The sequence below is a fragment of the Falco naumanni genome, chromosome 8 (genome assembly GCF_017639655.2).
Source record: "Falco naumanni isolate bFalNau1 chromosome 8, bFalNau1.pat, whole genome shotgun sequence".
NCBI classification, from domain to species: domain Eukaryota; kingdom Metazoa; phylum Chordata; class Aves; order Falconiformes; family Falconidae; genus Falco; species Falco naumanni.
This window is the reverse complement of record NC_054061.1, coordinates 52,104,443-52,121,845: the sequence shown is the minus strand read 5'-3', so window position 1 is coordinate 52,121,845 and position 17,403 is coordinate 52,104,443. Positions and strand designations below refer to the sequence as shown.

Sequence of the window (17,403 nt, the reverse complement as noted above, 5' to 3'; positions counted from 1 at the left end):
CGGCCCACTGTCAAACTGGAGCTGCCAGCAGTGCCCAGTGCCGCCTTCCCACCCATCCCACCACCGCACAGCCTGACAACCCTCTGACTCTTGCCCTTGTCATCACCCATTCGGTGGTTAGACAGCAATCGCATTCCCCTCAATATTATTTTTAGGCTAAATAAACGCCGTTAACTGATGACATACACTTCCTAGTTTTCAGGAGTTTATGGTATTCTGATGGCGTAAAGGACCAGTCCAGCAGCAGGAATCTGACGGAGAGAAAGCAAAGCCATTATTTACAACACTGCCAAAAATAAAGAAAACATGTTTTCCCACAATCAACTGTTCACATGCTTGTATAGCATACATCACATTAGCACTGGGGAAAAAAAATAGAGACATTTATTTTAAACAGACTAATCATTTGGAAACAGGACAACATAGTACAATTGTTTCTAACTAGAGCAGTTGTTTGTTTCATACATAAACAAGAAATTGGCACGAACATCTTTGCCATTTTTTCATTAACACAAAAATAGTGCATTAAAACCAATGGTATGGAAACGCACAAAGGCATTTCAGTTAAGGCTTCTACAGATATTGCATGTTTTGTAATTAAACATCTATTTTGTAAACTCATTCTAAAACTTTCCAAGTAACAAAACAAAAAAGTTCAGTTAAACTCATATTGTGAGGTTTAATGGCATTAAAAGTACTTTGTGAAACTGATAACTAGCCATCAAATTGTTTATCAAGTGTGACTTTAAATGGCAACCTCAAACCTCATTAATTTAAATATGCATATACTTGGACTCTCCCAAAAAGATACAGTGGAAAGGTAAGCCTGCTTTGAAATATAGATCCCATTAAGTTCATTAACTTAATCCCTGCTCAACCATCCAAACAAACTACTGTATTTCACAATGAAAACGAATCTGGCTCTTGGCTAGCAGCACTTTGTCCAAGGGATACTTGGAATGCCAATTCTTAGCAATGCCAGAAATAAAGCAATGATGTTATTCAGGTTTTTCCTGTACTGACTGACGTGATGCCTTAGAACAGTTTTGCCTGAGCTCAGTACTTTATGGGCAAAATTTTGTTTCTTGCCATGCCAAAATGGCAGAAATGTCAAGCAGCAAAAAGAAGCCATTATTAATTTCATCTTTCACTCAACAATTCTGTAAACCAAACACACATCTGGAGAAAATGTGATGGCAATCTACATGGGAACACTTAAGTAGTGCTTCATCCCCCATCTCCTACAGCCAAATCGTGACAACCTCCAGTGCAACACTGAAGGGGAGCAGCACCCTGAATCTCTCCACGTTAATGTACAACGCAGTGCCAGCCAAAATTTAGCTCTAGTTTTACAAAAATACATACGTAAGAACCATTACAATTTACAGAAAAGATTAATGGCTTCCCACAATGAAGTGAATGCCCCAGAATGCAGCCAGCAGCTGTGGAACATCTTTTAATTCTGGTAGAATTTTTTTTTTTTGGATTGGAGGTTGGATGTCTTTTCCTCAAGATTACCACAGCACTCAAAAAAATGTCACAAACACTGAATTTCTGAATTACTTAACTCTGCCAGATGAGCACGACAGAACTCAAGTCCTCAACAGAGCAGCAGCAGCACTAATTGTTCATTTTCCCACCCTTGTTTTAAAGCAACTCAGGTAACAGCATAGAAAGTTACTGGCTCTTCATCAAACCCCTTCAAGTCTTTTTATCTGGCTGCTCTTTGCTACTCTCCAGGGAACTTTGACAACTGCACACCCTTTACAACCGCACTTAAGACACACACATAAAATAAAACAATGCAAAGTCAGTAAGTATTAAAATATACAAATAGGCTTGAGGCTTTTAAGTGATACTTCCTTGATAAATGGATTTCAAACTAGCTCTTGCTGATGTCTAATAAGGAGACTGTTTCATCCTGCAATATGTCTGTATTTATTCACACCTGCAGTGCTTTCATTTTGCCATGTTAATGTAAAAGAAGAATAATGTTCACTATCGTCACCAAAACCCACCAACTGCCACTATTATTACTACATCACTACACAGAAGGTGGGTTGCTGCAGAGTTTTTGTTTTGCTTTAATAAGTGTTCTAAGTTTCTTTTAAGTTTTAGGAAGAAGTTTCCCATTCCATCCTAACACAAAACAACAAACATCCTTTGGAGGGAAATCAATCTCCCTCAAAACAGATAGAAGTAGGAACATTTTTAACATCTGTGAAATTCAAGTTTCTTTAGAAAGAGCAGTGAATAACACTGTAGCTCTTGCCATACAGGGTAAGGAGAAATCAGAACACTAGTTCTGTGCATGGCTTTGTAATAGTTAAGCATCCTGGCTGTCAAGATATTACAGGACGTATATATATCCTGTCGGCAACCCAAAAACACCCTGCTTGACCAAAAGATGTATTTAGGTATTCATTAAATGACCAAACTGTTGCAACATTAAAACTTCTCTTTCCTGTATCTACATCAACTTGAAATAACTTGTTATCAATACCTTTGTCAAGACAACTAAATGAAGATGAAGAAAAATAAAGTGTCCTCTTTTAAGGAATTACTGAACAAAATCCCTGACACTCCAATCCCTTATTCTAGCAAATACTTTTTAAAACAACTAAATCCAGATTATTTTAAGCTTACTAACTTTTTGGGGGTTTATGTTTCCTAACTCTGTGTTGTTATAATCTTCCTTAGACTACTTTCTTCCTAATATTTTTTTTAATCTCCAGAGAATATTTAACCAAATCAAGTAAGCCAACTGCTATTGGCATTAGTAACAAAAGCAGACTGTTGGGAGACTGCAGTCAGAAAAGTACCAAATACCTGATCTTCTGCATCTGTCTAGTTCCTTTGGCTATACAGGTAGCAATAGTTATAAAACCACCTTGACTTTATTCACTAATCTACTTTGTAAAATAAAAAGCAAATGTATAGAAGCTTTCAATCACATTTGGAAATTGTAGCATACATAAAAAGATTAAAATAAAATATATACATTATAAAAATACATTTTTTTCTTTATGAAAGTTATAATACATGGCTATAATACACAACGTTGAGCCATCAGTCACAGCTGCAGTATTTGCAGATGCTTGTTCCACACTATGGCTGGACTCTGGGTAAGGTCTCTCCCTGGGGAAATTCCTCAATTTCAGCATGAAACATCAGTTCTAAAAGATAAAAGAATGAAGTTTTCTTTTAAAAAGTTTCACCTGAATACAATTTCATTATTCCTGAAAAATGCCCTGCATTCCCCCAAGTCTCTTGCTTTTCTTACCAGCCACAGCATCAACAACTCAGCAATGGTAAGAGCCACCACTGTCTTTAGACAACTATTGTTGCCCCCCAAATTAACAGAATTAGCAATGATGTTAGCAGCTGATCATATATGATATCATCCTGCACTCAATTGGCACACTGAAACAGAAGTCTAAAGTAGATTGAGGGATTGTTAAAGTTTTGACAGTGTCAGACTCAAGAAGGAAGTTTTCAGTTCAGAGACTTGTTCATTTACTGATATATCTGCTATATGTATCACGGCGTAAGTTAGCAACACTAGAACCTGGCATACCATGAACAATACTGCTCACAGCTAGCTGTCTCCTTGGCAGCTCAGGCACAGGAGACAGCCTAACATCAGCTGTGAAGAGCTCCTTGCAGAGAAATTTGGAGATGCACACTAAGCAGGTGATGAGGTAGCCCCTGTGGAGCTCTGTGCTGCTGAGGGTACGGTTTCTCGTATCTGGGTTCCTTTGCATATCTATACTGCACCCTCAGCATAGGTGTACTTTCTGTCTTGCTAACAGCATATTCAGTATATAGACCAGGCTGTGTTTGCCAACAACTTGTCAACATGGTAAAGTTACACAATCTGTACAAGCAATGATGTAGTTTATCCCCTCAAGTTTGAGACTGATGTGGTTTTGCTACCTCATCCTTAGTAGACTAAACTTTCTCTACTATTTGGGTAAGTCCTAACAGAATTTTTCTCTTGAAATTTCTGAAGCAGGTTTTCTAATCTTAGTAGGCATATGTATATATCAAAAAAGCTCATCAAAACCTGAGTTAGATCCTGACACTGGCTTCCCTGAGTAAGTCTTTATTATTTTAAAAATGCGTTTTAAATACAATTAACACATCTATTATAAATTTTACTGTCAAAGACTGTAAAAGCTGCCACCTAGCTGTTTGGTTTTTTAACTCATTGAGTTATTAGAAATAAGCAGAGTATCTGGAGCCAGCTGAAATGCAGAAATCTGTACATTAAAATTCTAAAGTAATCTGAAGCAGCATGTTGAATCTTCTTCAAACTCCCAAACACAAATCTGTGCTTCAACTCATTACACTTTTTGGATACCTGTTGACTTGTAAGTTGAAACTTAGGATTTTTATGTACAGTATACTTTCTAGTCACAGGTTGCATGCACTTGACAGAAAAGCTTTTGGATCCCAGTTAGAACAACAAAAGGAAGAGGGCCTAGTCTCTAGGCAAAGCTTCTTCTAAGAGAAGGGACAATTTGCTTGCTCCCTCCTCCAGCCCCGATCAACACAAGCAGTCCTCATTTAAAGTCCTGTTCTGCAGGCACAAATCTGACTTTTCAAAGCTCAGGAGTTCCCAAAACTATTGCAGTATTCTATTAAAAATAACATTGAGCTCAAAACACATTCAGCATTTGCAAAAGGAACATTAATAAAACTAGGGAATTTTCTAAAACACAGGCAGCATAAATACATTTCAAATATTTAAAATACTGTTGAAGTAAACATTACTTTTCCCTTCACGGAAAAAGAGACACATGCTCTTTCAGGTTTCAGAATTCTCATTGCTTCAGCCAGGACAAAGGTGGCTTTTATTTCCTTTTTAAATTACTGATTTTTCTTTATAAAACTAAACACAGACACCAGCATCCTAAGAAGCACTTGCTCTGGAAAGTTGCTAGGAGATGCTTGTTTTTCCTCAGCCACAAAATTTCTCAGGACTAGTCTTGAACACCAAATGCAGAGCACAGCAAATAAAAGCCTGAACAAACAACATTTTGCCTATTAACGTTTCCTACCTTCACTGTGGTCTAGCTCTGGTCGGTAAGACAAGAAGATCCAACTTGTCCCAACTAGAATAGACACTACAAGATTCACCACAACCCATGGCTGAACAATTTCTTCCTCTGTACCTGCCACCCTGGGAAAAGCACATCAACCCATCAGTCAGAGGTTCGCTGGCACATACAGGTTACAATAAGAATTTCAACAGAGTATCATAAAAACAAGCTTGCTAAGCCAGATGTGAAAACAGAACTACTTGTACTTTCCTCATGGTCTTGCATTGCAAAGGCCTGGTAAAGACAGTGACTACCCAAGACAGCAACTCAGCTAAGAAACATCATTATCTCATAGAGAACGTCCACTTGTAGATTTCAACAGCAAAGTCCTTTTCTTGGCCAAGAGACAGAAAATAGAAATCAAAACGCATGTTCAAATTTTACTGTGGTGAAAGACACCGCACAATGTTGTCAGTCATTCTTACTTTTAAGCACTTCCACATGAAACAGCAAGGCAAGTGAACAGCAAGTTAGTAAAGTGTCTGGAAGCCAATACAAGGACTTGTGTACAGATGCTGTGGAGTGGATGAGATAGGACTTTAACAAAGTTATGATTTAAGTTTGCTGATGCTTTTCTTACTGTCATAACAGCAGCAGGTTGTGGTGTTGTTACTAGAATCCAGGCTTTTTAATAAACAACAAACATTTATAGAAGCCCTTAACAAAAAGAAGAATAATTTAACTGCCCAAACCAGCAAATTTTCATGTAAATGTTTTTATTCTACTTCTCCTGGTCTGTTTTAAAAACTCGTGCTACTACAGTTTAAGACCATTAAATATATACTTCAGAAAGCACGTGTTGGATGGGATCTCCTAGCATGAAACAATGCTTCATATTTAATGCCAGCTGTGTCTGCTAAGCCCATGCATCCTATGGCAGACTTACTTTCATAGTACCATGACATGCATTTCTTGGACAGAATAGACTATCTCCTTCAGAAACAGTGTTGACTCTCTACACAATGTCCTGCCCTTCAACACTAAAGTGTTACCTCAGTAGGGTCTCCTTTCTCCAGAAAAAGATTATGGCTCCTGCCAGATGACATTTGCAGCATCGTTCCAACAGGCTCTTGTTTGAGGTATAATGGATTTACAACCAACATGATCATACCCATCACTGAGTTCTCATTTTTGCAGTGAAATTTATCAAAGATTCAGGACAAGCTCAGACAAAGGCAGGTTTAGTAACTAAATCCTTCATTAATACTTTCTTATGTATGTTGTATAACCTTTTCAATCTATCAGTTTGACTAAGGTCCTTAAGTGAGCTATGTTAAAATTTACAGAAGTGATTTCTTAAGTTTCCTACCAGATGCTGCCGTTTTCCGAAGGTGGTGTGTAGAGGTTAATTCTGTCACATGTCATCTGCTGGCTTAAGGATAAAATAAGAGCAGCAAAGTACACTGGAAGAAATGGAATTAGTAGTGTCAGATATAACCCCCCAAAATGCTGTCTCATCATTACATGGTAATTATCACTACATTTTCTTCCCTTTCACTCCACTGCTTCCAATGATAGCCACCTTTTAATTCATTCTCTCTTCTTCAACATTTCCTTGACCCATCAAAATCTGGTTTCTGCACTTTTGCAACCTATCAGCTACGTCAAAGGTGGCATCTTGTGATTCCAGTTTTTGCTAGGTCTTTGTTCTGTATTCAGAAGTGGGCAAAGAACTATCTCACTAACAGCCCTGATAATGCTATTGTTGCAAATGCTTTAAAAAATTATGTAGCAGAGTGTTCAGAGCCTTTGAATGCTATTCTTAACTACCAAGGAAGTCACTTAAGCAGAAAATAACCACAGAGGAAGACTTCACTGAAAACAGTATGTAGGATTTTTCCATTTACTGTCTTTTCTGGACAACTTCCTCTCGGCTTCAAAATACTTACAGAAAGAGGCTACTGCTGCTGGGTCTAGGGTAAGAAAGCCCCTCAGTGCAACTGATGCTTTTGCCAAATCAATCCTGGTAACAAAACCAAGGGTCATTAACACAGCCAGTAAAATAATAATATTGTTCCTCTAACAGTATTCTATTGCTCTTTTACTTTTTGCAAGATACCTTTTTTCTGCCTCTGCTACAGTGCTTTAATACACACCTATATCCCACACAAACGACAATGGTCCTTATGCAAATTCAAGAAAGATTGAAACTAAGGAGGATGTTCCATGAGGTTTGTAGCTTTCACACTGCAGTCCTTTCTAGAACAGGGAGGATGTGGAGAAGCCTATCCCCTCTCTAATCCTTACCATTTATTCATTCGCCACCAACTGAGTTATGCTAAAATAACTGCTCATATAGCCTACACCAGCACAGAGGCAATTAAGAATCACTCAGGCCTCCTCCCTGGGAGGAGTCACAATTTCTTCCATAGCACTAACTCCTCTCCTGGCTTATCATGCTGCCATAGAAACTATCTGTAACTAAAAGAAGCATTTATAACTTTGATAAATCTACTTGTTTATGATCTTTTTTGCTCCTCTTTCTGTTCATTTCCCCACCCATAAGCTGTAATGCAGAAACCCCACCTAAGCCAGGAAAACTGTTTATACAGCTACGGTGCAAACCTGACTAGGGAATGGATTCACATGAAAAGTAACGATACAAACAGTAGTTGTTCTCCACTCCTCTCCCCAACAGAAAACCCCAGGTCAGCTCTTCCACCTGGTTCACCTCACTTCACAATCACACAAACAGTACCAGCACATTGAAGCAGGCAATGGACAGAATGAGTAACAAAGGTCCAGATGCACAAATACACCCTTTATCTGTATAGCCAGTCACGTGTAAAATCATTCTTTAAGTACATCACATTAAATCATCAACAGCAGATCATAATGCGCCACAGGAAGGAGAAAGGAACATATTGCACACAAATTACATAAACCTTTAAAATATAAACATATTTTACCTGTCAAAGGCTGAGACTGTACTGATAGACAGCAGCAAATAGAACAAACTTTGAGCTGGGTATGCTAGTGTCTTATACTGCTCGAGCAGGTTAGAAATTGTGGAAAGTTGATTTCCTGCCAAAATGTAGATAACAATGATGTTCCATACAGCATACCCAGCAAGGAAGCCATGGGTAAAAAGTCCCATCAATCTGAATGGAGGAAAGAACATTAGACAAGTTTAACATCTTCAATTAACGAAGAACGACAGATACAAAAGGCCTATGAATCCATCTGCTCAACCCTGCCGCCATGACAGGATCCTAGTCTTTCACAGATTGTTTCCACATGCTTTTCCTGATCTAGTTCTAAGAATTCTAAGCAACAGGACTTCTGCTTCCTCCCTTATCAGATTGCACTAGAACCTGAGCATTTAACAAGGAAAACCTAGACACTGTGCCTGATCCTATGACTACTTCACTTTGCTACTGGTGCAGGAATAGAACACTCTTACCCGCTGCCTGCAGCTTCCCAAGACCACTGCGCTCCTTAAACTTAACACAATGCTCTTAAACTTGTCCTCAAATCAGTCTTTTCATTATCTTCCTTGCTAAGGAAAAAGCTTGAGAAGGAAGTGCAGGCTTCCAGAAAAAACACATCAGAGAATAAAATGGCTGTTATCTTCCCGTTCTGTACCACAACACGCCCACATATTAAAAAAAATAAAATATTTTTTTGCTATGATGTGCATGCAACCTTATGCCCCAGTCCAATTTCACTCCTCCTTCTTTTTCACCAACCAGGATCTTTCTCTGAGCCCTATCTGAATTCAGGTATTTTTATGCTGGTCATAGAGCTGATGGGTGAATCTCATTTTTTAACACATTTTTTCTGTAGATCTCCAATACTTTTCTTATCAGATCAATATCTTGCTATTCAGATGGTGTTTGAATCTTTGCAGTAGGACTTCCTTAGTTATTCTTTTTCTAAGTGGCAGTTCACATATGATGTCTAGACTAGCAATAGATATTCTTGACAACAAATACCAAAATTTAGAGGACTAAGAAACTTTATACCTGTCGCATCCTGAACCATCATTTACTAGGAATATCCAAAAGACATAGATGCATCACAATGACAGAGAAAAGGTGTTAACTTTCAGGGAGAAGGGAAAAAATCCGCACAAATAATCAGTGCTGATTTTTGCTTATTTACATAAAAACATTTATCTTTCACCTGAAACTTCGGTGCACTGAGAGGGCGACATCTCTGGTAGTCCATGAAGCCTTCACATCCATAAGTACATTGATATTTTCAGTGGTTTTAATCAATTCTGCACGGTCAGCTGCCTGAAAACGACCTGTCAGGATGAGGAAATCAGATTTAGAGAGTACTGTTACCTTCCATCACATTTTCTACATTAATACTTATCAGTGGTAAAAAACTGTAAGCATCAGAAATTCCATCAGAAAATTTCTTCTCCCCACATCCTGCTCTTTAACAGCTTACATTCATGCCAGGATGAATCTCAGTGTGGAAGCGTCCTTGTGGGTCAGGCTATAGATTTAAGAATGTGCAAAGCACTTTGGGTGATTATTCAGTGTCCCCTGGTACCAATAAAAACTCAAACCAAAAAAAAAAAAACAAACTTCCACTTGAAAGACTTTTTGCAATCTAGTAAATGATACTTTCTTCTCCAGGCACTGTGACAGTATTAGGTCAAATAAGCTCAGCTAGGTACCATCAAACAGGCTTTTTCACCCAGACCATGAAATTAAAAAATTCAACTAAAAGTTCTACCACAGCAAAAAATGATTATGTATATTTATTTCCAAATTATTTTTGTTCTGAAAAATTTAATTTTTTTAGATTTTCCCCAATATTGCAGTATTTAGATTTTAAACGCAATAATGGTTCCTTTAATTGCAAGAATGTCCTTAGATTACTTAAACCACAAGAGGTACTTACGATTTTTTTCAACAAATACTTTGCTAACAGGCTGGCTAATTCCAGTGGGAGCAGCAAACACAGGCTGCTGATCTGGGCTCTTTCTGTGCTCATCTTCAATGATGTCTTCCTCCTCCACTTCCAGGTCGTTGGAACTGTGTGTTTCAGCTGGCCGAGGCTTCCTATTGCACAGAACATACAATGGGGCAGAGAAAGAATAGGAAATAGAACGTAAAACCTGAAGGCTCCTATGAAAATTTAACACGTCTAGTTTCACTGATAAGAACTGATCAAGCTACTATCTGTAACATTACCCCCGTTTATAATTTTAAGGACTAAAACTCTAATGCAGTTAGTTAACTAGAACCACGAAGCTAGTCCTTGATTTTGGGTTTTTTCTCTCTAAATTCTGCCCTGTGTCAAAACAGTAAGGTGGGAAGAAATACATATCAGGAGATTAACAATTAGGGAAAAAATATACCAACTAAATACAAGGCCAAGAAAGTGGATGCTTTTGGAAAAAAGGTGACTAAAATGATTTAAAGGCATAGCTCTTGGAGAAAAGGCAAATAAAAAGGATGAGAAAGCAGTTTAGTTTCTCATAAAATTAAGAAAAGTACAGTAAAATGAAAGAAAGCAGTTATACTTTCTAATTTCTTTAGGTATGTGGCTGAAATGCTAGGCTCACGTAAATGCACTCAGAACTGTAGTGCATCCAGGTATTAATAAAACAAACAAGGGAAGAAAGTTAGATTTTAATCCTGGAAAGAACTGCACACATACTATTTATTGCACAGGATGAATGGTAGCATGACCTTCAGGATTTTACAGCTGTGTAACATGATGTAAAATACTACTCAGCCACATTAACCATCATAGTTATTCCAAATTACGAGCTATACTAGTTTTGTCTTACTTTGCTCTTTTTCTCTGTTTGCGGATCACTGTTTCTTCAGTTTCAGGGACATCCATGCCACTTCCATTCTGAAATAGGGATGCAACATTTTGCTCGGTAAAAGAAGTCTCAGAATCTGAAGATTTAAAATAAACCACATGAAAGTTTCACAGCTTTCGTAAAAATGGAAATACATTCACTTAAACACATAAATAACTATTATATAAACAGTGGCAAAAAAGTTATGATCTTCTGAGATTTGAATGATCAATCTTATCACTTCCAAAACTGTACTGCCATTATTTTCATGAGGATTTGTACCCTGTGGAATCTGAAATCAGAAGCTGAAACCCTGAGCTAGCATTCCCTCAAAGATTACTTTCAGCTGTTTTAAGTACAAAAGCACATTAAATGTTCTAAGCCAAAATACAAGTTGGCCAATCATATTTGTTACTCATTTTTACTCAGAGCTCATTCCTATCTACAATTATTTCACATACCAGTGGGTACTTTCTTCTTCTTGCGTTTCCGCTGAGGAGGGACATCATGAGGTTCAGGAGTTAGGGGCTCACTGCTTTCAGACTGTCGACGAACTGCTGCTTGGACGATGCCATCTGAAAACCAGACGAAAAGATCCAGCCACCTTAATTTAGAGCTGCTGAGAAGCAGGCAAGAAAAAGCTGCCTTTTGCTACATTGCGCAGAACATCTGTATTTGCCCAGCTTACAGCTGAGATGAAAACGTATTGGGTAGGAAATACAAGAGGTGGGAAACAAATGTGGTAAGTAAGAATATATAAAAGTTATAGCTGACAACCCTCCTTTCACCCTGACAGTTTCATGCCCAGGAAGAAATCCAAGTATCCAAGAAGCAGCACATTTCCCATTTGGGCATACAACAGAGGAGTGACTGGAAAAAATCTACCACAGGAAAGAATTATACCTCTCTGTTTTTCCTTTCTGTGTGCAAAGATTATAATGCAAGGGACAAGAAAAAATTTGCAGTTTGTCATAAGCTGATTTACACAGATGCATGCTAAAGCAAAACAGCATCATACCAAAGGGAAATTTAAATGATAAACATACACAAGAATAAAGGAGGAGCAGAAAAAAAATCAGCACTGAAGGATGTTTACTCCAGTCTGCGAGATGAATTACTATGCTTTGGAGGAACCACATTTCTGTGAGAGTTAATACGAATTAATCAAATATTCTAGCAAGCAGAAAGACAAAATTACTTCTCCATTTTACATCACATCTGCCTTTTTATAGCTATTTGAAGTACTACTTTTATGATACCAACTGAATCTATCTTTGTTTTCACTTCAAACACAGGTTCTCCCACCTTTTATAAAGCTCTGCTGTGCTAAAATTAACTAGCGAAGTAATGGCCAAAGCTAAGATGTACATTGTACCATCATTCAGCTCAACAAAAACAACAGTAGACAAAACTTAATCTTTGGGAAACCTTGCTAGCAACAGGGCTACTTGTTGCATTTAAAGGTCTTCCAGTGAGCTGCCAATTGTATGCTCTTTTAAGCAAATAAAGGTTTACTCATCAAACCATCATATGGACCCAAATCAACTGGTTTACAGAAATCCACTAAATCCTATCAACACATTCTGCTTTATTAAAATAGATCACTTGTAATCTTGCTTAAAATGGTATGTTTGTTCTACAAACCCACTTGTAAAAATACAAAGCTCTGGTGCTAGTCAACTTTTAGGCTTTTAACTCGTTGATGATAATGGAATGATCAACTTGTGACTTTATTTGGCCAAGGACTGAAATTGAGCCGATTTGTTAAATGAGTTTTATCTTAGGTCATTCAAAATTCACGTACTTAACACACTCAAAGTAACAAACAGCTTACAGCTGGAAATAACTGTAATGAAGTACCCAAAAATTTTAGAAAGGAAAAAACAGCAGGAATACAGGAACTTTTTCAGTTCGGTATCAAGAAATGCTGTATTAGCAGTACCAGGAATGGATCTAGTGAGAAGGAGCAGAGAATGAAACAAGTTACTGCAGTTAGCATTACAGACTTGTCATAAAATGACACCGCTTTGGGAAAAAAGATTGCAGTTATTCAGTATAAAATAAATGCTAATAAATTAGCTGAGAACGCTACTCAAAAATAAGAGCACACCCAGGATTACAAACACAATTTTCAGTCTTGGCAAGACCTTACCTAATGGAGTCTTCCCTTTGGGTTTCCTTTTTTTGGGACGACTGAGTGGGATTTCATCTGAAGAACACAGAACAGATGTATAGGTGCACAGCATGCAGAAACCTCCATTCCCTTTTCTTAACAGCCATTCTATTGCTAGTTAAGAACGGGACTCCTTTTTACAAGTGAAGACATCCTTCACCTTTTACAGGTAAGATGACAATTCACCAGTTCACACAAGCAGAAGGAGTACATAAGATGGCAGAACAGGATAAGAAATATGCACATGCATGCGTGTTAAGTGAAGAGCTAAAATGCCCTGAATAATGCTCTGAAGAATAAACTTTTATTTAGAGCACAGTGACTTTTCAGTTACGCTGATTCAGTATGGAAATAGCAAAGAGTAAAAAGAACAAAGGCAACAGACGGTTCCAGCAATGGCAGCACAGGTATCCATGCAGTTTAAATAATCAGCCTGCATTTAGGAAAAGTATAAGGCTCTTTCTTTAAAGACAGGATGAAGTGACACCAAAAGGAACTACCACTGTTTAAAATTCTCTTTAATGCCAGAATAACTCACCTTGGTTTCCACTTCACATTTAAGGAGAAAAGGTGTTGAAGAGCAGTGTGAAAGGAACAAAGATAAGAAAGTAAATTTTGAATCAATTACCGTTCACAATGGCAAAATTCACACTGCTGCTTTTGTGATTAATTTTCTTATCCCTACTCCTAGTTCTCTTTATGAGCAGTTGTGTGTAACTTCAGGGTATGAATAAATCGTTAAGACTCAATGCTTTGTATGACTACCTTTCTTGATTGGCTAGCTGTGGATCAGATTTAAAGCTTTAATCACCTGGCTAATTAAAACTTGTCTTACTGCCTGATATGTAACAAACCAACAAAAGTTATGAAACATTTGAGCACACACATTACTAAAAAGACACTATCTTTGTATGTTGTCAGTCACAAGCATCACATTTGCTCTTAGGAAACACTTACTTTGCATTAATTCTGAAGTACTATGTCATAAAAACTATACCGTTGCCTTTCCTTCCACACCCAAAAAAACCCCAATTTTTTCCTTTCACTATGTCAAACTAGTAGACATCTATACCCATAATTCAAGAATAACTAGTCTAATTTCAGAAATTCCTGTTCTGAAGGATTTGTGAGTCAAAATAAGGAACATGAAACAAAACGAGACAGAAGAGATTCAAAAGAAGGGCATCAACAAAACCACAGTAGATGTTAACAAAACTAGAACAGTTATTTGTCTGAAACTTTCTGAAGGGTTTATCTCTCAAGACTATTAAAACTGAAGTAACATAGTAAAATTTCTCAGCCTCTGTAAACTTTAAAATGCTTTGTATTCCTTGTAAGGGGTTCTGGGACAACAAACTGGCAAGAAAAGCAATTATTTTTAAAGCTATTATGGCTACTCAGATGTTTATTAAACTTATTTCTCTTAATTTCATTGCTTTTAAAAGTACAGAAACCATGCAGTACAGAACCATGATTAATTCCACAGAATGAACTGGTTTTACCTTGGCACTGGAGGGAGGGCACGAGGTGGGCACTGAAGGACAAGAGAGACAAAAAGTCAACTTCTGCTGGTGTGAAACCACCTCTCAGAAAACAGCTATTTTCAGATACGGTCAGAACACACAAAGTATGTTTTGCTTTGTATGCCTCTTAAATAGCTAAAGACTCCTGATGGGGATGAAATAAAAGGAGAAAATAAAAGCAAAAGTAATGTGCAAAAGACGCAGAAATAATGCACTTTTACCAGAGTTCTGACGATGCTGCGTTAGGGACACATACCTAACAGCTGTGTGTGACGCACAGCTTGCATTTCAACTTCACTTGAAAAATTTTCACTTTCCGTATAAGGTACTGCTTTCATTGGAAAGTTTATCAGTCATCCTATTTAAATATCAAAATGCTGCAATAATTTATGTGTTCAATATACTTGCACAGTATAGTGTGAGCAGAGTATTTTCTATTAATGAAATTGTAAATTCAAAACAACAGGAAAAACAATAAAAGGAAGCTCATTTATGAAAAAGACTTTTAAATATGACAAAATATTAACTTTTATACAATTTTGAAAATATTTACCAGGAGGTCAAACGCAACTAAAATCTAAAACTAAGTATCTCCTGTTAACAACCTGAAACTGAGCTCGTGTACTTTCTCTTATGGAGAAAAAAGAAGGCAGCTTACTTTGAGATTTTTTATTATGTAATTATATCAAAAGAATATACATGAACAAACATCTCCTGGGTTCCAAAAATTCAGTTGATAGCAGCAATGAAAAAGGCTATAAGACTGGCAAGACTCAAGCGTCCACAAACTTACCACTTGTTTCTTTCCCATTTCATTTGAAGCTGTTCCCTGAAAGAGGCACTGTGAAGCGGTCTATACTCCCTCACGCTGAACCTCAGCTAATTCTGAACTAAAAATAAGCTTCTAGCAGCCAGGATTAGCTGGATGTGAACCTTCCTGCCCCTGGGTTAGGGCCCAGCATCGCTCCAGTTTGCAGCAACAGCTGCTCATTCCATGGCAGCAAACGCTCCTCGTGCTGAAACCCCGTAACTCTGTATGCTGGTACCAGTTCCAGCAAGGAACTTCTACGTAGGTTTGTTTACCCAAAATGAATGAGCCACCTCCTGCAAGGAAGGGTTGCAGGATTAAGCCTCAAAACTCTCACTTGGATTTTGGCCATGCTGAAGACTGGCAGCAAGTGCCACTCACCCAGGTAGGGAGCAGCCCCCACGGGGCACGCTGCTCCCCTGCACCGGCAGGGAAAACAAATGCTGATAAAGCTCAGAGCTCATTACTCTTATTGTTTCCGACATTCTTGTGGCAGTAATTATCAATTGTTTAGGGCAGTTGGTATGTCAAAAACCTAAAAAAACCCCTAAAAACTAAAAAAAAAAAAAAACAAAATAAAACAAAACCAAAAAAACCACCAACCCACAAACAACAAAACCAAAACTAGAAACTAAAAAAAAGGCAAAAAAATTTCCACCTTTTATACAGCATTTGCTACCTGCACAGTGGTACATCTGCGCTCTGCACTACCTCGCTATTTTGCTGCCTTCTATAAAGCAAGTGAAATGTGAATTAATTTCTGTATCGTTTTGTATCGTTTATTCCCTGCGCCAGAAGAAATCCCATGCAAGCCGGCAGCGAAGGCTGGGCTGCCCCACGGGTACGGAAGTGCTCAGCTCCGCCACGCGACGGCCCGCACCCGCGTTACCGCCCGCTTCCAGCGTCTCGGAGCTGCAGGAACCCGCGCGAGTGCGGGCACAGGCTGCCGGGGGCGCTCGGGCACCCAGAGGCGCAGCGCTGAGCGCCCCGTGCCCCCGGCACCCCCAGCTCCGCCAAGCCCCGCGCCGCACCCCAGCTGCGGGCAGGAGCCGCGGGCACCCGAGCGCGGGCACCCCGGGGGGCGGCCACGCGCGGACCCGAAGGTCTCAGAGCGGGTCACCGGCTCTGGCACGTTTAACGCTTTGCGAACGCACAAAGGCGCGGCGGAAGCGCCGGCTGCCGCCCCCCGCAGCGACCAGCACAACCGCGCGGCTGGCCACAGCGGCGGGGCGGCGCCACCGAGCGGGGAGGGGGGGCCGTGCCGCCCCCGCTGCACCACTTCGGAAACGACCCCCGGGGCGGGCCGAGCTCCCGCCGCCGCCGCTCGCCGCCGGGCGCCCCGGGCTGCAGCCCCGCCGCCCTCGCCCCGCCGCCTCCCGGAGGCGGCCCCCGCCGCGGGCAGAGCTGCTCGCCCCGGCCCCGCCGCGCCCTCACCCCGCCGGGGCCCGCCCGCCGCGCCGCCATGCCGCGCCCGCCGCTGCCGGGAGGAGCCGGGAGGAGCCGGCGGTCGCTTCCGCCCCGCCCCGGGCTACGGCGGTGCGGCTGGGCCCGGCCCCGGCCCCTCCTGCCCCTTCCGCGCGAGGGCCCAGCCCCCGTTAGCGGGGGTTCTGCTGCACTGGGCAAAGGAAGCGCTGCAACGCGAACGGGAAAAGTAGAAAAGGAATGTGATAAAATTCCATTCTAGCACAGATGGACAGGATGCAAATGCCACTCCAAGAAGGGCACCTTTCTTTGGTAGTAGCACAAACAGAGCCGTCCGTAAGCAAACACCTGAAAGGCAGGAAAACAAAATGCCTGGCTAGGCAGGAGTTAGAGCGGCAGGACCAGCCAGCACCAGTCTCGCCCCCCCCCCCCCACCCACGCCGTACCGACCCCAGCCCAGTGATGCACCGGGACTCCAGCCATCCCACTCCTACCTCTGAACAAGGAGTACTGGGCCTGACTCTAGAACAAGCAGGTACACCTGTAGCTGCAACATTCTAGACTTTTTAAACTGCTTTTGCTGATTTTCCTCAGGTGAGGCA

The 17,403-nt window shown here is 40.1% G+C and overlaps 1 protein-coding gene across 4 annotated transcripts; it reads right to left on the bottom strand.

Moving 5' to 3' along the window:
• Positions 1-362: 362 nt before the first annotated feature.
• Positions 363-16,875, bottom strand: TMEM237 (transmembrane protein 237). 4 transcript variants are annotated; one of them, XM_040604735.1, is made up of 13 exons: positions 16,814-16,875; positions 14,551-14,582; positions 13,587-13,597; positions 13,028-13,084; positions 11,337-11,450; positions 10,858-10,972; positions 9,963-10,123; positions 9,231-9,354; positions 8,015-8,206; positions 6,995-7,068; positions 6,415-6,508; positions 5,064-5,185; positions 363-3,176 (listed from the first exon to the last, which is right to left on the bottom strand). In XM_040604735.1, exons 1-13 carry the CDS (start codon positions 16,841-16,843, stop codon positions 3,109-3,111), a joined length of 1,194 nt encoding a protein of 397 aa, XP_040460669.1. In that variant the 5' UTR covers positions 16,844-16,875; the 3' UTR covers positions 363-3,108. The 4 variants fall into 4 exon arrangements, with proteins under 4 accessions (XP_040460669.1, XP_040460670.1, XP_040460672.1 ...); XM_040604736.1 differs by lacking the exon at positions 16,814-16,875 and adding an exon at positions 15,365-16,702; XM_040604738.1 differs by lacking the exon at positions 16,814-16,875 and having other exon boundaries at positions 10,858-10,925; positions 14,551-16,702.
• Positions 16,876-17,403: the final 528 nt, after the last annotated feature.